Raw genomic sequence first — 23,796 nt, 5'->3', positions numbered from 1 at the left:
GTGCCCGGTGAGTAGCCAGGGTCACCAAGGTAAACAGATCCCTGAACTGGCCACCAGTGTGGGTAGATATGGGCCACAACAAGGTAGAAATGTACAAGCAAATCCAGCTCCGAAGAGAATTTGGCAAGTTGATAGCATCATGAAGGAAATGGTGCCAAAATTAACTCACGCCCACCCTTGGGACCCCCCCCCCCCCACCGGCTTGGCTGGCTCGGAGGACTCGTGACGTCATTGTCCTTAAGGCCGCGATCATGCCACATCTCTGTTGATCACTACACCATTAAATAAATCTACCGCTACCTACCAACAGCCACTCCGCTGAAAGGTGCTAACAACCTCCCCCACCAGATGACGCCCTACCAGTGCCATGCATCCTCACCCCGCCATGCATCCTCACCCCGCCATGAATCCTCACCCCGCCATGAATCCTCACCCCGCCATGAATCCTCACCCCGCCATGAATCCTCACCCCGCCATCCTGATGCCAGTGGACACCCACCGACACAGGATAAAACCCAGCCCTTCCCGTCAGCCGCATCCCAGGCATGAACGTCAGGCCGCAGTAAACATTGTTGAGACTCCACCATCTGACCAAATTTTTAGTGCAGCATCAAACGGCTCACCATCACCACTAATCATCATCATGCACTAAATTCTACTGTTTTCAACCCTCCCGTATTGAAGAAATGCTGTTGTTCCTCGGCCTTCACTTCGGGCACGTTGCGTTGACACGTGGACTGTGTGAAGGTTGTCGAGGCCGTGTTAAAAACGGACGCTGCCGTGTGAACGCGAACAATAAATGGCCGCATGAATAGCTGCATTAATTAAGATGATTAGTTAGAAAACTCATCCTGAATTGAAATTAAATAAAGTTTATACTTGTCTTCTCTGCTAAATTTTGTGTGAGACTTTGAAACAACCATTTAACCAAAAAAAGTAGCTCTCAGCCACAACGGTCTCGAGATCAGCTTACTGTAGGATGTTTTTCTTGGGGGGGAGGGGGCACACCGGAATAGCGATAGAGGCTGGAATTTACAGAATGTGACGCGTATGTTTAGGTTTGCAGGAAATTAATATTGGGAGAGCAGGTTAATTTTGTTGTTTGATGATGGAATACCTTGACCCTAACGAAAGCACAACGTAACATTATACAGCGTACCCCAACCACGCCGAACCAAAAAGGAAAGAATTAAAAGCTTCCCCTTATTTTCACAACAAATGCTTCCTAAACACAAACAGGAGTGCATTCCAAACGCGTGTGCTAGTTATCAGGACAAGCTGGCTACCTGCTCCGGTAAAAATAAGCTGGGATGGCGTTTTGGCGCCTACGTTGGGGGTGTGTCTGACTCCGCGGCTGCGATTGGCGGCGAGTGGGCTCTGTCGCGCGCCTTCGTTTGTTCCTTTGCGGGCATCCTGCTCGCCCCCTCGACGCTTCCTCTTAATCCTCCCCGTTCTCACTTCCTTCCTCCGTTCCTTCCTCCTCGTCTCGTTGCGTGTTTTTTAATTTCTCCCGCTAAGTGGATGATCAGCAGATTGGGAAATACAAAGATACGAGCCTCGTCACTTGAGTTCATAGGATTCGCGGTGTTGATGGCAGCTGCGGTGTGATGTGCTTGCTCCTTCGTAAAGGGCGTCGGAACGGGTGAGACTGGGGTCGCTGACACCTGGTTCATGGTATTTGGGATGAGGATGGCTGACGCCGAAAGCAAATGGGGTGAGGTGGCTGACACTCGATTGAGAGCAAGTGGGGGCGGGCAGGCGGAACTAAAGGGAAGGGAGCTCATTGTTCATTTCAACAAGACTGGCATGATTTAAATCAATCAGTTTGAAATACGCGATTGAAGTCGATTTTGATTAGAGTAAAAATCGTAATTATAATATGATGATTGTGCTTAAATTTTTTTAATTATAATTTTGAATTTGAATATTTATCACTATCTCCCAATGTTTGTGCAAACTATTGTAAAGTGCAGTGCTATATGTACACCAAATATATATGACCCATAATTATGGAGTCTCTGTGATGATGTGCTTTCCCAAAATTAATTTAAAGAATGTGATTTCGTTTTATCCGTTTCTCATCTTGTTAACCAGAAGGACTCGGAAGATTCATACACTGCCCGTACTATTCTTAGAGATTTTATATTCTTTAAAGGACTGAATAACTGTTATGAGAGAAAATAGTTCATTAGGTAACATACAATGTTTTTTTTGCACTGCAGTTAAAAATTACTTGTGTGTATGCATATATATATATATATATATATATATATATATATATATATTATATATATATATATATATATATATATATATATAAAGCATTAAATAATATCTAGTTCAAAGATCAGTTTTTGATATAAGAATTCGACATTCTTTTCAACCGTGGACTTTAAGAACGGAGGTGAAGTGAGCAATACGCCGGCTTATACCAGGGCAAGGGAGCTGCGGGAAAGGGCGCTTTCGCTCGTCAGGACTTGGCGAGTACCATATGATGGAGTCGACCTCTGGCTGAAGGTGACCCAGAAGCAGAGCGGCGTGCGTGCGTGCGTGCGTGCGTGCGTGCGTGTGTGTGTGCGTGCGTGCGTGCGTGCGTGCGTGTGTGTGTGTGTGTGTGTGTGTGTGTGTGTGTCTGTGTCTGTGTCTGTGTCTTTGTGGTTGGTGTGTGTGTGCGGGGGCGTGTTGTAATAGCAGTTGACATCGTGTAGGACGAGCTCGGCACCTACGCTGTTAATAGCAAAGAAAAAGAACAATGTTTTTCCAAGAAGGCTGCGAGGGATGTTATTTCCGATAACATTAGATTCTTAGTCTTTATTATTTTCCGGGATCTAATCCTAACCGATAATAAGAATTGAAGGTCGTTGTATGACAAACGTTTTCATGAAAATATGACTTAGCTTTGTTAAATCTGGAGACCAGATTTGTCGGCAATCCGTTGTAGTTTGCAACTTGACCTGTCATTGCAGATGTTAGTAACGGCAGCGTTAGTAATAGATGCCGTAAGCATTTGTGTCGGTGACGGTTCGCGCTCAGGGCTTCGTATCTGGGTCTTCTGAAACTCGGCGGGAGGCGGCAAATGGCCTCGTGTGGGCGGATGTGTGCGTGGGTCTAGATTTGCGGTATTTCAGAACACTTGTGCCCTTTCTAAGGTACATATCCAGTGATGATAATTACCTATAAACAAACCCTTATCATTAAGGCAAGTATTTACCTCTATTTTTCTAAATCGCACCCATACACATGTAGGTAAACAGTTGCAGTATACTTGCTACTTCTACAGGCAGTCGCAAGAAAAAAAAAACAGTTTTTTATACGCATACTAACTGTAATGGTAAACAGACTGACAGACGTGCAGACAGACTGACAAATAGACAGAAAGCTAGCTTGACTGGTGACAGGCAGACCGCTGTCATTTAAGGACACATCTAACCATGCTAACATGCGTATCAAAAGCTTGCCAGTATTAGGTCACTACATATTTCTTTCGTGCCTTAAAGGATGCTCTGATCTATTCTCGCGTGTTTTTTCTTCCCTCGAACGGAATGGAGGCATTTGCAGTGATCTTCGGCGCACTTTTCACAGCAAGCGCGCGGATTGCAAGCAGATTTTTTCCTCCCGCTTGAGGTCACGTGCTCGCCCGCTCTCCTCTCCCTATTCACATGGGTGTCCTTCCCGCCCCCGCGCTCCTCCGCTCTCTCACCTCTGCCTTCATTCTTCAACGCATTTCTTTCTCATCTTCCCTGCATTGTTCTCTCTTCTCCCTCTCCCCTCTCTCCTCCCCTGCTCCCCCTCCCCTGCTCCCCATCCCCTCCCCCTCCCCCTCCTCCCCCTCTCACCCCTCTCCTCCCCTCCTCCTCCCCTCCTCCTCCCCTCTCCTCCCTGTAACATTTCTGCACTTGCCAGATCATATGAGTGGAGCTCGAATCACGTGCCTGGAGGAGTGTTCGTGTGCACGTGCAGATGAAAGCATGCACGCATTTATATGTACATATTTGTCTAACTCATACATGGATATGTGTGTATATATATGTATATATGTGTGTGTGTGTGTGTAATTGTATATTTGTATGTATATACAAATAAATAATTATAATGCACGCACGCACACGCACACGCACACGCACACGCACACGCACACGCACACGCACACACACACACACACACACACACACACACACACACACACACACACACACTCACCACTCCACACACACCCACCACACACACACCACACACACACACACACACACACACACACACACACCACACACACACACACACACACACACACACACACACACACACACACACACACACACACACACACTCACACACACACATTGTATGTATATATGTATACATATACATGTATAAATATATATATTATTTATTTCAGTCTTTACTTTTCCTTTTTCTATATTTCTTTCTTTTTCATCTTTTCATTTTATTGTTCCCTTACCTTCGCCCTTCTCTCTCTGCGCTATGCTTTCTCACCAAGAGTATAGTCATATCAATACATCTGTTTTTCTCTTTCTTTATCTGTCTTTTTCGCTTCTTTTTCTATCCCAGAGCTCCTTCCTCCTTTCCTCGTATCCTCTCTCTCTCCCTCTCCCTCTCCCTCTCCCTCCTTTCCTCGTATCCTCTCCATCTCCCTCTTTTCCTCGTATCCTCTCCCACTCCCTTTCTTCCTCGTATTCTCTCCCTCTCCCAGTTCCTCTTTTCCCCGTATCTTCCCGCTCTCCGTGTCCCGTTGCCTCCCCCATTCGTCCCTCCGCCATCTGAATATGCGGACAAGACCCGGATGAAAATGTTAGCGGACCAATCGTGGCCCCGCCTCCCCTTACGTAAAACGAGCCCCGCAGGGACGCACCTCCGAGGCCCTGTTGAAGACAGGGGCGGGGAGGAGGGCCCTCTCATTTGGCAGGGGATTTTGCTTCTGTCGTTGTTTGTGCGCGTTTTGGCTGCATTAGTTCCAAAGGGAAGTTTTTTCTGCTAGTCACGAGGACAACCACACTGCACGTCGGGTGACTTTTAAGAACTGTTAATACTCTCAGTTGCTCAGTGTTTAGTCACATGCGAGGGTTATTTATGTACACTGTATCTGATTATGCAAGAGCGAGAATTGCAGGAATTGGAGGTGATGGGAGAACTACGGCCAGGGAATGTGAATAGGCCGACGGTAGTGCCCGATGCGGCAGCTCTGGGACCCCATAGGTTCCCATCCCACACCGGGCTGGCGGCAGAGCAACGCCATGTGTTCTTTGGGCTCTGGCGTCTTACCCGTTCGCCTCTCTGTCCTGTGGTGGAGCGCAAGGCGGATGACACGCCGCCCCAAGAAGCTCGAGGACGAATCGCCCAACTTCTTCAAAACATGACAATAATGATTCATCTACAGCCAGCATACTGGCGCAAAGTTTCGTGAGCGCCGTCGCAGTCTGGAGGAAAATTTCGGCCTCATGAGCGGCCCGTGAATCCTCGAAAACCCGGTATGGCTCCTCGAGCAGATGGAGTGTGGCCTTTGGAGGCGCGCAGGAAAAGCGATCGGAATTCCGCAGCATCCAGGTTGGTTTGGAAAGTTCGGGAACGGGGAGGGAAAGCCAAGTTCTTAGTAAAGTCTGTAATGATTTTGTGGGTCTGCCGAACGCGCATGCTTGCCTGAATGCGCGTGCACTGCGCGTGCATGCGGAGTGGAAGGAACCGACAGGTTCTGTGTCACGGGAGTTGCCGAAGCCTAAGCGAGGGAAGCTTGGAGCTCGTGTCCGGGAGTGGGATCGTGATGGCGATGGAAGCCCCTCTGTGGCAATTGATTTGGGCGTCTAAAGGCTAAGCGAAACGGGTCTGGCCATTTTAGCACGCCGGAGAAATGCGTGTAATGAATATCATGGTAATTAATTTCATGTCGGAAGTAGATTAAACGCTAGACAGTCAGGGAGTACACACACAGCAGGAAGCAAGTCGGGTCGATAGATCAGTTGGCAGTCCATCTGCAGCCATTGAAAAAGTTCGAGTGTGAATGTCGACGGAATTGCCCAAGTGCGTCTTGTCTCGTGCCCCGGCAAGCCCGCACCTGTAGGTGGGCGGCTCTCGCTCTCTCTCTCTCTCTCTCTCTCTCTCTCTCTCTCTCTCTCTCTCTCTCCTCTCTCTCTCTCTCTCTCTCTCTCTCTCTCTCTCTCTCTCTCTTCCCCCCCTCTCTCTTCCCCCCCTCTCTCTCTCTTCTCCTCTCTCTCTCTCTCCTCCTCTCCCCCCTCTCTCTCTTCCCCCCCTCTCTCTCTCCCCCCTCTCTCTCTCCCCCCCTCTCTCTCTCTCTTCTCTCTCTCTCTCCCTCCTCCTCTCTCTCTCTCTCCCTCCTCTCTCTCTCTCTCCTCCTCTCTCTCTCCCTCTCTCTCTCTCTCCTCTCTTCTCCTCCCCCCTCTCCCTCCTCCCTCCTCTTCCCCTCTCCTCTCTTCTCTCTCTCTCTCTCTCACTCTCTCTCTCTTTCTCTCTCTCTCTCTCTTCCGTCTCTCTCTCTCTCTCTCTCTCTCTCTCTCTCTCTCTCTTTCTCCTCGTCTCTCTCCTCTCTCTCCTCTCTCTCTTTCTCCCTCCTCTCTCTCTCCTCTCTCTTTCCTCTCTCTCTCTCTCTCTTTCCTCTCTCTCTCTCCTCTCTCTCTCTCTCTCTCTCTCTCTTCTCTCCCCTCTCTCTTCCCTCTCTCTCCTCTTCTCTCTCTCCCCTCTCTCTCTCTTTCCCCCCCTCTCTCTCCCTTCCCCCCCTCTCTCTTCCCCCTCTCTCTCTCTTCCCCCCCCTCTCTTTCTCCCTCTCTCTCTTCTCCCCTCTCTCTCTCCTCTCTCTTTTTCTCTGTCTCTCTCCCTCTCTCTTTCTCTCTCTCTCTCTCTTTCCCCCCTCTCCCTCATTTCTCTTCTCTTCTCTTCTCTCCGACCTCCACCATCTCACTCTTGGCTGCACTGTTGCATGCATTGTTCGTTGGCTTTGATTCTAGCTTTGGCATTGCATATTTGTTGTACGTCAATAGTCTGGGTAGTCTCGCAGTGTCGCGTACCATCCTTTGGCCGCTATTCCGGTGTCAACCTTCCTATACCCAATGGCCTTGGCGGATAGAAGGGTGGGGGAGGGCGGGGGAGGACCTGCTTCACCGCTGTCCGCGGGGATTGTTTCTAAAATATCCTGTGCTGTGGCATCAACGGGCTACTCTGACGTCGCTGGGTTGAGCACCAACTGCGAGAGAACAGTCCGAGTCTCTGAAGACGAAAGTAAATGCTGTTTGCTGACGTCATTCATTGGCGAGTGCGATAGTTTTCAGCGCCCATTGATTGACCTTGCTTATTTTTTCTTGGAGCATCTCCACGATTTGTCTGGCGCCTTGCAGCTTAATTAAATGCACTTTCACTTATCTTTTTGTTAGCTATCTAAGCCGTCTTTAATTGAAAGTTTTGAAATTATAAGCGATATTGTGTGTTCAAAGTAGCCCTCGTGACTTAAAAACACATCCAATTAGGAGCATTATTGAATTGGCTTGGCAGGGCACTGGATGCGAAGGATTGCGTTCTATCAGCACATCCTTCGATTCGGACCCACGCGACCTACGCAGATGCTAAATGTGCGCAGCATGAACCTTTCTCGGGCTATGATGTGTCAAGGCAACATGACCTGGCAAATACCGCCGTCACTGAGGACCTGAAAAGAGAGGGTCGAGAAAAACGCAAATTGTAATCCAGCCACTGTGTCAGATTGCGAAACGCCCGTCGCAGAACCCGTGCAAGACGACTCGTGTGAATAGGCAATTCACTCGCCTCCTAAAGTGCCTGTTGGAGAAAGTCTTCGTCAGCTTGACTGGCAACACGATCTGCCAGCTTAGGAGGCAGAAGCAGTCGCATTACCTAGCAACGCAGATAATGCCTATTATGCATAATGATTACGCTGACCATGTTAGGTCAGGGAGTACGGGGAGGGCATTTAGCGGAGGCCTGGAGGGTCAGTCATGGCGTAGGGGTTGCATTTCACGCCAGGGGAGAAGCAGAGAAGGCGTCGCTAACCAGTTTTATCGGGTCACTGCGACCTCAACCTTTGCCTTGTGCTTATCTTTGTTGTGTTGTGACCGTACCCCTATTATCTTTAGATGCTATTTCTTTGGTTTATGGCCAGCTGCTAATAGGTTTGACGTTGAAATATTCGTGTTCTCCCTTGCCCCAACTCCCACTCCCTGTGGCCTTCCCCTTCCTCCCTCTCCTACTCCCTGGACTGATTGTGCTCCCTCTGCCTGTCCTTCCTCTCCCTCCCGCTCCCGCTGCCTGTCCTCCACGCCTCCCTTGCCCCAGAGATCAGCAACAATGCCTTCTCTGCTCTGTATCTAATCATGTTTACTGTGAACTTGGCTTCCACTTGTCTTTTTTATCTCCTATCTCTATATGCAGCGATGTCGATTGTCATAATATTTATATGCATTTTACCAGATTTCTCTGGTTTTGGAAGAGCAACACATACGTTTCCTGCTCTGCTCCGTGTTTTTTTTTTTCATTTCTATATTTCCTTTTTTCTTGTTCTTTTCTTCCTCTACTCCGATTTTTTCTTTTAAATGCCCTTTTATCGAGATCATTTTCCTTATTTTGTTATGGAGAGGTGTCTTTTGGCGCGAGTATTTGCGTTGAACTTCAAGGATGGCGACGGCATGTCAGTGCAAAAGAGCTACAATATTTGTTTGTATGTATTCAATTGTCTCATTCTTATTCATTGTTTCTTTGATCTTTGCTGTATTTTGCCGCTTGTTAAGTAACGCATGATATGAAAAGGGATCCTTATCAGTTTTGTTTACATGCGACTCGGTACCCACGCACCCAGGTAAGTTTTACCTTTTGAACCCGGTTATAACCACCTTGCGCCGGCGAGGTTCCCAGCTGACGTTAGCGCGGCCAGTGATGATGCAACCGCGTGACTGGCAGGTTCGGCTCCGCGGGCGTGCGGTTCGAACCTGGGGGGGGGGGGGCGATATGCAGTCGAACACACGATTGCTCACTTGTGTTATACTCCTTTTAAATGGGCTCGTTCTCTCGCCCTCACTATTACTCTCGCTCTTACCCTCACACCCACTCTTAATCTTGCTCTTGCTGATTTTCACTTTCACCTTCACCTTCACTTTGATTGTCACTCATTCCTACTTTCGGTCTAATTCTAATAAAAAAGTTTCTCACACTCTCACTCTCACTCACTCACTCACTCACCCTCTCATACTCACACTCTCTCATACTCACACTCTCTCATACTCATACTCACACTCTCTCATACTCACACTCTCTCACACTCTCACTCTCTCATACTCACACACTCTCAAACTCACACTCTCTCATACTCACACTCTCTCATACTCACACTCTCTCATACTCACACTCTCTCATACTCCACCTCTCATACTCACACTCTCTCATACTCACACTCTCTCATACTCACACTCTCTCATACTCCACTCATTCCTCTCTCATACTCACACTCTCTCTACTCACACTCTCATACTCACTCTCTCTCTCCCCCTCTCTCTCCACTCTCTCTCTCTCTTTCTCTCCTTCTTCTTCGCTCCCTCTCTCTCTCTTCTCTCTCTCTTTTTTTCTCTCTCTCTTTTTCTCTCTCTCCCCCCCTTTACTCACCCCTCTCTCCATTTAACCAAACCCCCTCTTTTCATACCCCCCAACACTCTAAACCCCCATACTCCACTCTCTTCCATACTCACCCCTCTCCCCAATACCCCCAACCCCCTCTCTCTTTTTTTTTTTTTTTTTTTTTTTTTTTTTTTTTTTTTTTTTTTTTTTTTTTTTTTTTTTTTTTTTTTTTTTTTTTTTTTTTTTTTTTTTTTTTTTTTTTTTTTTTTTTTTTTTTTTTTCCCCCCCCCCCCCCCCCCCCCCCCCCCCCCCCCCCCCCCCCCCCCCCCCCCCCCCCCCCCCCCCCCCCCCCCCCCCCCCCCCCCCCCCCCCCCCCCCCCCCCCCCCCCCCCCCCCCCCCCCCCCCCCCCCCCCCCCCCTCACCCTTTTTCCCCCTCTTTTTTTTCTCTTCCCCCTTTTTTCTTTCCTCTTTTTTTTTTCTCTCTCCCTTTTTCTCTCCCTCTCTCTCCCCCCTCCCCCCTTTTTTCCTCTACCCCCTTTTTCTCTCCCCCTTTTTCTCTCCCCCTTCTCCTCTCCCTCTCTCTTTTTTCCCCCCTCTCTCTTTTTTTTTTCTCTCCCTCTTTTTCTCTCTCCCCTTTTCCTTTTTCCCTCTCTCTTCTCCCTTTTTTCTCCCTCTCTCTAAACCTTTTCTCATCTAACCTCTCCCTTCTTTTTTTCCCTCTTTTCTCGTCCCTCTTCTCTCTCATCTCCCCCTCTCTTTTCCCTCTCTCTCTCCTCTCTCCTCTCCTCTCTCTTTTCCCTCTCTCTCTCTCTCTCTCTCCCCTTTTTCTCTCCCCCTCTTTTTTCTCTCTTTTTTCTCTATCTTTTTTTCCCCCTTTTTCTCTCTCTTTTTTTTTTCTCTTTTTCTTTTTTTTCTTTTTTTTTTTTTCCCCTCTCCTTTTTTTCTCTTTTCTCTCCCCTTTTTTTTTTTTTTCTCTCTCTTTTTTTTTCTCTCTCTTTTTTTCTCTCTCTTTTCTTTCTCTTTTTTTTTCCCCTTTTTTTTCCCTCTTTTTTTTTTCTCTCTTTTTTTTTTCTTTTTTCTTTTTTTTTTTCTTTTTCTCTCTTTTCTTTTTTTTCTCTCTCTCTCCTCTTTTTTTCTCTCTTTTTTCCTCTCTCTCTTTTTTTTTCTCTCCCCTTCTCTCTCTCTCTCTTTTTTCTCTCTTTTTTTTTCTCTCTTTTTCGCCCCCCTCTCTCCCCTCCCCTTTTTTCCTCTCTCCCTTTCTTTTTTTCCTCCCTTTTTTTTTTCTCTCCTCTCTTTTTTCTCTCCCCCCTCCTCTCTTTTTTTTTTCTCTTTTCTCTTTTTCTCTCCCCTCCCCTCTCTTTTCCCCTCTCTCTCTCTCTCTTTTCCCTTTCTCTCCTCTCTTTCCCTTTCTCTTTTCTCTTACCTTTCTCTCCCCTCTCGGGGCCTCCTCCCCCTCTCTCGTCTCCCCGGGTTTTCCTCTTTCCTCTTTCTCTTTTTTCTCTTTTTTTTTTTTTTTTTTCTTTTTCTCCTCTCTCTCCCCTCTTTTTTTTTCCCCTTCTCTCCCCTCTCTCTCCCCCAACCCCCTCTCTCTCCCCTTTTTCTCTCTCTCTCTTTTCTCTCCCTTTTTTCTCCCCTCTCCCCCCTCTCTCTCTCTCCCTCTTCTCTCCCCTCTCTCCTCTCTCCCATCTCTCTCTCCTCTCTCTCTCTCGCCCTCTCTCCCCCTCCCCCTCCCCCCTCCCCTCCCCCCCCCCCTCCTTTCCCTCTTTTCTTTCTCTTTTTCCTTTTTTCTCCCCTCTTCTCTCTCCTCCGCTCTCCTCTCTCTCCTCTCTCTCTCCGCTCTCTCTCCCTTCTCTTTTCTCCCCCTCCCCCTCTCCCTCCCCTCTCCCCCCCCCCCCCCTCCCCCTCCCCCCTTTCCCCCCCCCCCTCCTCCCTCTCTTTTTCTCTCTTTCTCTTTTCTCTCCTCTTTTTCTCTCTCTCCCCCTCCCCCCTCTCCCCTCCTCTCCCCTCTCCTCTCCTCCTCTCTCTCTCTCTCTCTCTCTCTCTCTCTCTCTCTCTCTCTCTCAATTACTTCAATTTCGGTTACCTTTACTGATGCATGACCTTGATTTTTCCAGGTCAGAATGCAACAAACAGCGAGTCTTTTCTATTTTTGCGAAAGGAGCCCCCAAAAGTTTTGGGGCCAATATCATGAAGGAGTCAATTTCCCTGCCAAAAAAAACCTCTGCACATCCCCATCTGTTTGTGCCGCCCAGCGATCTCTATCGAATGGAGTTTTGTTGTTGACCTTTTTGGGAATTTGAGAAAGGGGACTGCAATGACTCAAAGATCTTGGACAAGTATGTATGTTTTTTTTTATTCCTTTTTTTTTTTTTCTTACTGTGTATTTTGTTTGTTAAATTTTTTTTTTCAAATTACCCCCCTTTTTAAAAAATATTTAAAATATTGTTTTGAAGAAAAAATTTTTTTGAGGGTTTCAATAGGTGGGGAAAAGTTGTATGTCCTTTTTGGGTAAAAATTTTTTGAAATTTATGGAATACTCCTGGATAAAAAGGCATATTGCTGATTTCTTTCAGCAAAAGGTATGATATTTTATTTTCATGAATGGATTTTCCCCTGTACCCATACCCTGCACTATGCTCCTTTGCATACTAGTTCTGTGGTCATTTAGATTTACATCTTTCAGTGTCTTTAAATGAAACACTATTCCCTCCCCATTTTAAACCTCGTTGGTATTCAAATTGCATCATTTTAAAGCTTCTCTTCAATTGTTAACCTTGCAGATACAATTGGATTGTTTTGACTTGCCTGAATTCATCCCAATTTCAACAGGTTCACTGATGCGTTGATAAAGATACGAAATCGCCACCAGGATGTAGTCATGACAATGGCTCAGGGAGTGATGGAGCTTAAAGAGGCACATGCTATTAATGCCAATGTGGAATCTAACATACAGTACTTCCTTGATAGATTTTACATGAATCGCATTTCTATACGTATGCTCATCAACCAGCACAGTAAGTTTAAAAAAGACCTTTGTTTTCTACCTGTTTTTACATTCTGTGATAATCATCAGCCAGTATGTGTTATTGAAATGCCTTTAGGGGCACCTCCCAAGCATGAGAAAAGAGAGGGAAATTTTTAATCAAATGCATGATTCAATTTTGATTTATTAGAATGTTCTTTCTTATCTTTTCATTAAAGGAAAACACAGGGGTTTGGGTATATATATAATTATATATTTTATTATAAAAATATATATATATATATATAATATATAAAATAAAAATATAAATAATAATATAATATATTCATTTTATTATATATAAAATATTATATATAAATATATATACATATATATAATAATAAATATATACAAAATATTTTAAATATATATATAATATATATTATATATATATAATCTATAACATATAATATATATATTATATATAAAATAATATACATATAATTATATATATATTTTACTATAATAATATATATATAATAATATATTATTATTTTATATATTTTATATAATACTATTTTTATCTCCCAATAAATATTTTATATATAAATTATTTTATATTTATCTCTTAATATATATATCTATTTTTTTATCCATTATATATAATTTATTCTATATATATATTTATATTTTAAATATATAATATAACCCTAAATAATACATTAAAAATAAATATTATATATATATAAAATATATATATATATTATAATTTTAAAATATTATAAATTTTTAATATATAATATAAATTAATTTTAAAAAAAAAAATAATTCTTATATTATAAAATTTAATATATTAATATATTATATATTTATAAAATTTTAAAATTTATATATATTAATAAAATATATTCTTTTAAAATTATATAAAATATTTATAAAATTATTATAAAAATTTTATAAAATTATCAAAATATGTTATATTTTTTATATATTATATATTAAATATAGATATTTAAAATATTTATTAAAAAATATTATAAAAATTTAATATATAAAATTTATAAATTTTATATATGTCTAATTTTATTTATATATATTATATATATAAAATTATAAAAATTATATTGAAAATTATATGTAAATTTATATATATATATTTTATATATTAATCTTTATATTTTATATATTATAAAAATTTTAAAATTTTATATATAAATTAAAATGTATCTTTTTTTATATGTATATATATGTAAAATTTATTTAAATAATTAAATTATAAATTAAATTTTATATATTATATTATAAAATATATTATATATAAAATATTTTTTATATTATTTTAATATTATAAAAAATTTTAAAAATATATTATTTATATAATATATTAAAATTATTTATTCTATATATCTTTTTATATTATTTTTTCTTTTAAAATATTATATATTAATTTTTATAAAAATTTTATATTATATATATAAAATATATTTTTATATATATATAATATATTAAAATATAAAATATATATATAAAATATATATATATATATATATAATAATTTACTTTTTTCATAAAAACCCCCCAATTTTTTTCCCATTTAAAATTTAAAAAATTTAAATAAACCCTATTTTATAAAATTAATAAAAATATTGATATCCCCATAATATATAAAAATTTTAATTTTATTTCAAAAACTTAAATCTTAAACTTAATCTTTAAAATTTAAAATTTTCTTTTATATTATAATTTAAACAAAAATTTACAAATTTACTTTTTTTCTTTTCCTTTGTTAATTTATTTAATATTTTTTAAGGAAAATTTAAACATAAAATATTTTTAATATTTAAATTTTTAAAAGTATCAATTCCCCCCCAACCCCCCCCACATTATTATTGACCCATTTAAATTTTTCTTTAAATTTTAAAACCTTTTTCCAAATTAAACCCCTTTTTACCAATTTTTACTTTAAACCCCCTTTTCTAAAATACCATAATTAAATTTTTTCCCCTTTCAACCTTCTTTTCCATTTTTAATTTTTAAAAAATTAAAAAATCTTTTTATTTTGGTTTTAATAATTTTTATTTTTTCTTTTCAACATACAAATTTTGCCCCACTTATTCCTTCCCCCCTTTTATTTTTCTTCCAAAAATAATATCCTTTATTTATTTCGGTTTTTTTATTACATGAAATATTTATCTTTTTAAAACCATTTTTAAAATATTCCTTTTTACAAACTTTTAAAATTTTTCCCCTTTCTTTTAAAACCTTGAAATTTTCTTTTAAAAATTAAAATATATATTTTATTTTTTTTTTTATAATCTTTTTATATTTCCAAACATAATTTTATTTCCCCCCAAGGTTTTACGTTACTAAATATTTTAAAAAAATATATTTATAATCTACTATATATTAAAAAAGATATAAAACTTAAATTTTTTTTCCTTTCTTCTTTCTTTCCCCCTTTTTTCCAACCAAATTTTTAAAATTTTATTATTAATGGGTTTTTATCTCTTAAAATTTTTTTATAAATTTTTCTTTTAATAAAAATTCCCCTCTATATAAAAATTTTTTAAATTTTTTCATTTTTATTTTTTTTTTTTTATTTTTTTATTATTTTTCTTTTTTATTTTTAAAAATTTTTAAAAATTAAAATTTACCCTATTTTTTTGGGTTTTCTACCCTTCAATCTAACTAACCATCATCTTTTTTTCTTTTCCCCCCCCCCTTTTCTATTTTCCCCCCGCCCCTTTTTTTTTCTTTCCAAAATTTTTAAAATCCTTTTTTTTCTTTTTTAATTCTCCTTTTTTTTTTAAATTTAACCCGTTTTTTTATTTTTTCCCCTTTTCTCCAAATTTTCCCCCTTCCCTGTTTCCCAAACTTTTTTCAAAACCCCCCATAAAAATGCCCTATTTCATTATATTTTTTCTCCAAACTCAATATCCAACCCAAAGGCATTCCCCTCCCCCTTTCCCCCCCTTCCTTTATTTTTTTTTTTTTTTTTCTAAAAAAAATCCCATTTATATTACTGTTATTATTTTTTATTTATTTTTTTTTAAATTTTTTTTTGGGGTTTGTTTTTTCCATTCGACCTTTTTATTACCTTGGCTTTCCTTCCAAAGGGGGCCTTAGGTGGGGGCTAAAAACCCGCTCTTTTTTTTTCTGGCTTTCTTTGGGTTTTGAACATTTGGCCCCTTTTTTTTTTTTTTTTTTTCTTTCTTCCTTCCTTTCCTTTTTTTTTTTCTTGTTTTTTATGTTTTTTGGGGTTTTCTTTTCTAACCCAACCTCCCTCCCCTTCCCTCCCCTTTTTCCTTTCCCCCTTTTCCTTTCCTTCGCTCTTTTCTTTTTTTTTCTTCCCCTCCTTTTTCTAAGAAAAAATATTCCCTCCCTTTTCCATTTCTTCTTCTTTTTCTTTTTTTCTTAGCAACAGAACATCATTTTAAATATAATGGTTTCTTAATGAAGAATAGAGTTTAAGGAATCAGAATCTCTTGAAATGTGAATGTTAATTACGGTCAGCAGTAATTATTTGGTGTTTAAATATAACAGAATCTATGTTATTATATTTACCCTTCATATCTCAGCAAGGATGAGTTTGCTGTACAATGTGAGATTGACCAATCAAAAGAATTTTTGCAGGAAAAACTCATAGAAAATGCATATAATTCATTATGAATTTTGTTACATGCAGATGGCTCCACATATGCGCAGCCACCAAGGAATCAGTAGGCCCACGTGACCACACCTGAATTCCTCATTCCTTGTATTTTGGGAAAATGTGTTTTTTTTCTAATGCTATTGATATTGATACTGTTATTATTTTTATTGATATTATGATTATTAAATTGTTAATAAGATATTAATAACATTACAGACAATAGAATATTACAAATGGAGCTTTCCAAAAATCAAGGAAAAGGGTAAACAGATGAGGTGGTAGGACTAATAACTGACTCTTATTTTGTTACATGAAGCTTACATATGATGAGTCTGATCATTGGCCTATATATATATATATATATATATATATATATATATATATATATATAGAAATACATATATATATATATTATATATATATATTATATATATCTTGCATTCCTTTCCTTTGTTATGATTAATTTGTCATTGTGAATGTTATTATGATATGAATTGAAAGAAGCTTTGTACTTTTGCTAAAAGACACTCACAAATGCTCTTCCCTCCCCTTTTACATTCCCCTTTCCTTAGGCCTATACAGCAAGTCATTTCATTTTGTTTTTCATGGCTCTCGCTTTTCTAAGGAATAAATGATTCCTCTTCTATTTCTTCTTCTTTTTCTTTTTTCTTCTTTTTTCTTTTTCTTTTTCTCTTGTTTCTTTTTTTCTTCTTTTCTTCTTTTTTTCTTTTCTTTTCTTTCATCTTTTTCTTTTCTTTTCTTTCATCTTTTTCTTTTTTTTCCTTTCTTCTTCTTCTTCTTCTTCTTCTTCTTCTTCTTCTTCTTCTCCTCCTCCTCCTCCTCCTCCTCCTCCTCCTCCTCCTCCTCCTCCTCCTCCTCCTCCTCCTCTCCTCCTCCTCCTCCTCCTCCTCCTCCTCCTCCTCCTCCCTCCTCTTTCCCCCCCCCATCCCCCCTACTCTCCCTCCCTCCAGTCTGGGAATTGTTCAGAGTGCAAGCAAAATGACCCTTGAAATTGATATTTATTTGAAAATTTTGGAGTTTATCTCTTTATTCAGCACTTCTTGTTTCAGGAGGAACTAATTTGTTTTTAAATCAGGTTGTTGAAAATGTCCTACTTTGGTAACTTTATGCATGGTCATGGCAGATGTTCAAGTTAACATTCAACAGTCCACAAGACTGATCTAGCACATGGTTGCAAACCTATCCCTCTTGTATGCTTATATGGTTTCATGTCATTTTTCCTACAGAATTTTCGTGGGTGAGGACTGTTGAGCAGTTGTGGCTATGATTTCATATTCATTGGTCTTCAACTTCAGTCACAGCTTTTTTTGGTCACATTTATTTCCCTGAAAGAGAAGAGTATGTTCATTTTCAGTAGATTTTCACCACACTTTAGTTAGTTCCTCCACCTTTGTATTGCTAAACCCAGCTGTTATATTATTCATCATTTGATGGGTCCACATTGCTTGTAGTACACTAAGTTTTTAAGTTTGGCTCTGCTGACGAAAAACATGCTCAACATGCAGAACTTAAATGCATGTGTGTCTTTGAAGGAATAAGTGTTTACCTTAACTTGAATAGAGATAAGCTATGCACCTCCATGCTTTGACAGAAAGTACCAACAAAGATTACAGGGTTCACATAAGATTTATTAATTAGAAGACTATTCCATTGGCATATATACTTGCTGTAATGAATATTACTGTCACTTCCTTGCTGTTGTTACTAGTGTTGGTTTTCCTTTTTTATACAGTGAAGTTTGCACTACTACATTATTGTATACACAGATGCTGTTCCAAAGTTTTAGTGTTTTTAACAATGAGAGTCATACAGTATTTTGAAAAAAAAGAAAAAAAAATATATAAATATATATATAAATATAATGCTATAGAATATATTAGATATATATATATATATATATATAGTATAATAGTATATATTAATATATAATTATAAATAATATAAATTAATATAATATATATATATATATAATAGATATATATATATTATATATATATATCATATATAAAATATATATAAATTATATAAATATATATATAAATATATAAAAATAATATATATAAATATATATATATATATATGATCTATAATTGTATATATATTGATATATATAGTATGTATATATATATATTATATCTAATATATCTATATATATATATATATATAGATATAAATATATATCTAATATATATTATAAAGATATATATATATATCAATTATATATAATATATATATATCTATATTAAATATATATATATATATATATATATATATACTAATATATATATCTATAATATATATATATATAAATATATATATATAATTCTATATACTATTTATATATATATATATCTTTATTATTATACTTATATCTATTATTATTATATCTATTCTATTTATCATATCTTCATTATCTATACTTATTTATATCTCTATCTTACTATATACTATTTTATTATATATATTTACTTTATACTATTATATATTATATATATATTATTTCTATATATATTTATTTATATATATATATATTATATATATATATATTTATATATATATATATTTAATTATATATATTTATATATTTATATGATCACTTGTAATATTTTTTCTTCTTCTTTTCTTCTTCTTCTTCTTCTTCTTCTAATAAAGAATCTAAAGATGCATCTAGCTTGTGCCTGCACTATGGTATTTTAGGGGAAATTTCAAAATAAAATATCAGATGCATCAAATAAGAATACTGATGCAGCTCTTACAAATATACTAAAATTGCATATGAACAAGCAGAACATCATTTAGATATAGATGAAGTCAATCTTATCTTATCAGGATTGATATTGTGATTAATATAGTGGATAAATTGTTGAAGTCAATTTAATTTTATAATGATTAACATTATGGATAGATTGTTGGGGATATTATAAGACCAGAGAATTACATGTGAAATCTAAATTAAATTGAAATTAGAGTATACACAGTAGCCAAAACATGTCCTAAGGCTAGTCATATTCTAGGATGTATGCCAGTCTAAGCCTGTGATGTATTGTAACAAGTATAGGCTTCATCTGGCAAATTGCAAATTCAAATAGCTTACTTGCTTTTGAAAAGTAATTATTGGCGGGTTGTTTCATGTATGGTTAGGTGATTACAAAAAACATTTATACTGAAAAAGTTCTGATGGTTTCCTTTTCTTTATAAGAGATGTTTGTGTCAAAATATGTATGGAAAATCTGTTAAGGATGATTCACTTTTACAAAATTTAGCAGCTGACAACATGGAAGAACTGTCAGCTGCTGCAGTCTTCCATGCATAATGTCCCTTCTCACATATAGAATGTTCTTATTCCCAGTTCATTTGTATAATTTTAAGCAGATACATTTCACATATACCATGCTGTAATTAATGCTTTCTTGTGTCCATTTGTATTCTAGGTTTGTGAAAAATGATAAACTAACAGACAATAAAGCTTAAATAGCTATTGACAACAAATGGCCTTTAAAAGTATAACTCTCACTATACAAAGAAAAATATGTAGATAGGAGAATAGACTGAACCCTGGAATCACTAGCTCAAAATGTGTCAAAAGGTCAGGGTGGACTTAAAAGTATTTATATGAGCAGTAGTATCAAATGTCAGATAAAGTAAATTTCCATTTACTTTTTTAAGGCTTCAGTCAGATGCAGATATGAAAGCATAAGAACAAAGTATATCTGTTCAAGATTCTTAAAAAAAATCTGTTGTATTCTCTTTGAAGAGTAACTTTGAATGTATTTTTTATTAAGAAAGGAAGTATGAAGACCATTACTACATCTGAGTACATTATCATCAAAAAGATCTCTGGATTCAGCATGGATCCGTAAGGAATTGCTGGTCTAACATCCAAAAAGGAGAAAAGAGATTATTTTCATTAGATTCTCCCTGAATCTTTGAACCCTCCAAGTGAGTGTTCCAGATTTAGGTGGTAAGCCACCCACAGTTGATTTCACATATATCACTAACAGGTTCCAACCTTGGGAAATTGCAGCTTACCTCCATAATAATGAAAGGGGTTAAGTGTTCTAAATATTATTCACCTGTTTTTTGTTATGGAATTTCAGCAAATATTTTGATCAGTAATTATTGTTTTTTTTGTGTGTGTGTGTGTTTCTACTGTAATGAAAATTATTGACTCATTGATTCCTTTGAGTAAAGGTTTCCTTTGCAGTCCATTGTAATACAGAGTTCATGGTTTGCAACATAGGTTGGTAAGAATTTTAGAGATAAATAGCCTGTCTTATGAAATATTAGTCATAACCAGAGTTGCTTTTATTGTTTAGTAGTGATTTAGGAGATTTTGATTGTACCTACTGACATTGATTGTAAAATGTGGTGTGTGGGTGTCTGTGTGTATTGCAGCTAAACAATAAGCCACAAGTAGTTCTAAAGTTTGTTTTGATAACAGAAATCCACAGGTTCTCATTTCAGTGTTTGTATCTAGATTTTGATTTTATACGAAACCTGAATAATTATGAAAAAGTTATGTCGTAGGGGTTTTGAACACTTCATCCTATATTGGACCATTGATTTATATGGTGATTAAATTGATTATGGATAGGTAAAAAAAAATAGATATTTACTTGCAAACATAAAAAAGTGTACATATGTATAGACATGTATTCAGTAAGTATAGATTTATGAATATCTATAAATATATGAATTTATATATATATCTATATATCTGTATATCTATGCTTTTCTCTCTCCTTTCCCTTTCCCATTTTTCTCTTTCTTTTTCTCTCTTTCTCTTGTTCTCTTTTTCTCTTTTTCACTTTTCTTCTTTCTCTCTTTCTCTATACACATATATATGTATTTATATAGTTCAGATTTATGTCAAAGTAAGATCAATATAGAATTGATATTCAAATTAGTTTGAATTTTAACAAAATAGGTTGAATTATTTTGGATGAATTGGTATTGAGTTCTCCATTCTTGTCTTGTTTCAGGTTAGTCAGGTTTCACACTATTTTTATATGTTGACTGGCGATTAACAGCTTTAGAGAAAAATCGTAATCCAAAGGAATCACAGAACATTTTGTAAACTGTATATATGATTGGCAAAAAAAGAGGAAAATTATGGTAGAATTTGAACTTGGGAATAATTTCATTTCATCTTTTTCTCAAAAGCTTATAATCCTGGTCCCAATACTTCTGTATTGTCTCTAGTGACACTAATGGTAGATGCTTTGCCCACTTGCACCCACAGGCCAGGACAAGAAGACAGTAACCCTCAAAGAAGCTGGGGAACCAGGTACAGTGTCTTGTTGCTTTATTTTGTCAAGTTCCTCATGTTTATATTTGTTTTAACAGGCAGCAGACATTGACATAAATGTGGTTTTTCTTGTGGTGGGGGGGAATATGTTTTTAAAATTATTTTTAGCTTTATTTTTTTATTATTAATAATAATACAGTACTGAAAAGCAGATGATTCACTTCTTATCAGGCAGTTAAAAGTGTCATGATATTTTGTATTGGTATTAATGTGTTCATAGTTTGTCCAGTATTTTTAAAAATCTTGTACATTTATAGAGGATAAAAGATATTCTTGATTTTTATGAAATTGAGATTTCAGATAAAAAGGACTTGATGAATATGTTTATGTCACTTTTCTGCTGCTTTATACTAGTGTCATGTCATACCATTCCCCAGATATCAAAGATAACATGGTGTGTCCCTCTCAGAGAAGCTTAGTAGAATAGTCACATTTTTAGAGTTAATCCAGTGCTACCAGAGATGCCATGTAATTATATGCCATTCCCACAGTGAGCTTAGTTTATTCTTTGTCTTTACACGCAAAGGGCTCACATGTGCTTAGTCACCAAGGACTCAGTTACTGATAATATGTATCATTTGTTTACCCTTTTTGTTAATTTTTGGAAATATTCTCTTTTATCTCAAATTCCATTAATAATGTTATTAACATTACTAATGGAATTATAATGTCAGTAGTAATGATAACCTCATTGATATTAATAGCATTAGAATAAAAAAAATCCCATAAAATCAAGCAAATGTAAAATATGGTACAGTCATGAGGTCTATTAATTAACTCCTTGGTGGCTGAACACTTGTGGAGTCATCTGTGTGTAAACACATATCACAAAATAATTCTACTGTGAACATTACATGATCCTGGTGCATTGGATTAATCTGTTTTTGCTTTTTACTCTTCTTGATTTGACCTGCTTTGTAGCTTCAAGTTGCATTAAGATATTTGGTTTTCTTACAGGGTCTTTTGGAATAGACATTTGATAGCCAGTAAGAAAAGATAGAAGGATTAAGATATTTTTCTGTACATTCTAAAGAAAATTGCAAATTTATATTTGCCAGGTACCTCTAAACAGATCATGATGAACTCAAATTTCCACTTGGCATCTTATGGATGAGCGAGAACATTGAAATTGCCATATGTTTTGTGATCATGTGATGCCAAGGGAATAATAGTCATAATTTCATGATTGTTATAAACTGGTCAGATAACCATTACTTTTGTGTTTCTTTTCTCTCCAGTTTTCAGCCTCTTGTGTCCTGTCAGTTATCTCTTTTCTTTTCTCATTTGTCCATTCTAATCCTCTCCTTTGCTCCCATTCTTTTGCCTTATCTGTTGTCAACCTACCTTTTTTCTTTCCACTATCATTAAAAAATATATGGATTTCAACCAGTGCTCAGGTTGGAGTTAAATCTGTGCAGTTAACCTTGGTGATGATAACATCTTGTTATTTCATGTGTCAGATTCACAGCTATGATAGGTTAAAGTTGGCTATTGCTCCATCTTGAGATTGTATTGAGAGATGAATTAGTCCATTTATTGTGTTCATGTCTTTACTACACCTTTGAGATAAGAAGTGTATAATGCCAGTGGGCAGGTTCAACTTGGACAGTGGCTTATAGGAATACTAAGTAGTTAATCATTATATCTTTTTATAATATAGATTAAAGTTTTTAGTTCAGTAGAATTGTATGTGGATTAATTATCTTAAATGTATGAATCAGTGACATGAATTCAATGGGGGGAATTTTTCATGTCTCAACATTCAGATGATAAATAAAAGGTGTTAATAATTTTAGTCCTGTTTTCCAAAGAATGAGGCAGTTAGCATGAGGATGAAGTCTCAGGGAAACCGCTCTTTCTATTTATTTTTGCTTGTTGTTTATGATATCCAGAAACTCATGAAAGAGATTAGATTTAGTTTATATTGGGACTGTAAGGTGGGCTGATAGAAATTATTAAGTAGAAGCATTGAGAGATGTTTCAAGGTTATTAGATTTTAAAGTATTATCCTTTTGGATTCTTTAATAAATTTGTCAGTGAGTTTCAGTATTCCAGGAGAGGACTAAAATATGATCACCAGAAATTACATTGATAAACCAGCCCAATTTTCAAGGCTGTGTTGGTTTATTTCTGTTAGAGCTGTTAATTTTCTGTGTGTTAAATGATTATATCTTTCTAGATCTGAATACTTTGAATATGATTTTGATAATATATGTGATATTTTTTTTGGGGGGGGATAAGGTATCGCTAATGTATTAAACTTTGAAATG

The 23,796-nt window shown here is 37.0% G+C and overlaps 1 protein-coding gene across 1 annotated transcript in view; it reads left to right on the top strand.

The window, feature by feature from the left end:
* Nucleotides 1-23,796, top strand: part of LOC119577276 (pyruvate dehydrogenase (acetyl-transferring) kinase, mitochondrial-like) — a 49,328-nt gene that overhangs the window by 6,001 nt on the left and 19,531 nt on the right. Inside the window, 8 exon segments of the mRNA XM_037925021.1 lie at nucleotides 11,698-11,759; nucleotides 11,762-11,919; nucleotides 12,413-12,697; nucleotides 16,231-16,264; nucleotides 19,418-19,503; nucleotides 19,973-20,074; nucleotides 21,201-21,204; nucleotides 21,436-21,505. Of these exon segments, the coding sequence (XP_037780949.1) occupies nucleotides 11,698-11,759; nucleotides 11,762-11,919; nucleotides 12,413-12,697; nucleotides 16,231-16,264; nucleotides 19,418-19,503; nucleotides 19,973-20,074; nucleotides 21,201-21,204; nucleotides 21,436-21,505 (801 nt within the window).

This window comes from Penaeus monodon, chromosome 9 (assembly GCF_015228065.2).
Source record: "Penaeus monodon isolate SGIC_2016 chromosome 9, NSTDA_Pmon_1, whole genome shotgun sequence".
In the NCBI taxonomy this organism is placed as follows: domain Eukaryota; kingdom Metazoa; phylum Arthropoda; class Malacostraca; order Decapoda; family Penaeidae; genus Penaeus; species Penaeus monodon.
Note: the sequence above shows the minus strand (reverse complement) of the source record. Positions and strands in the feature narration are given on the sequence as shown.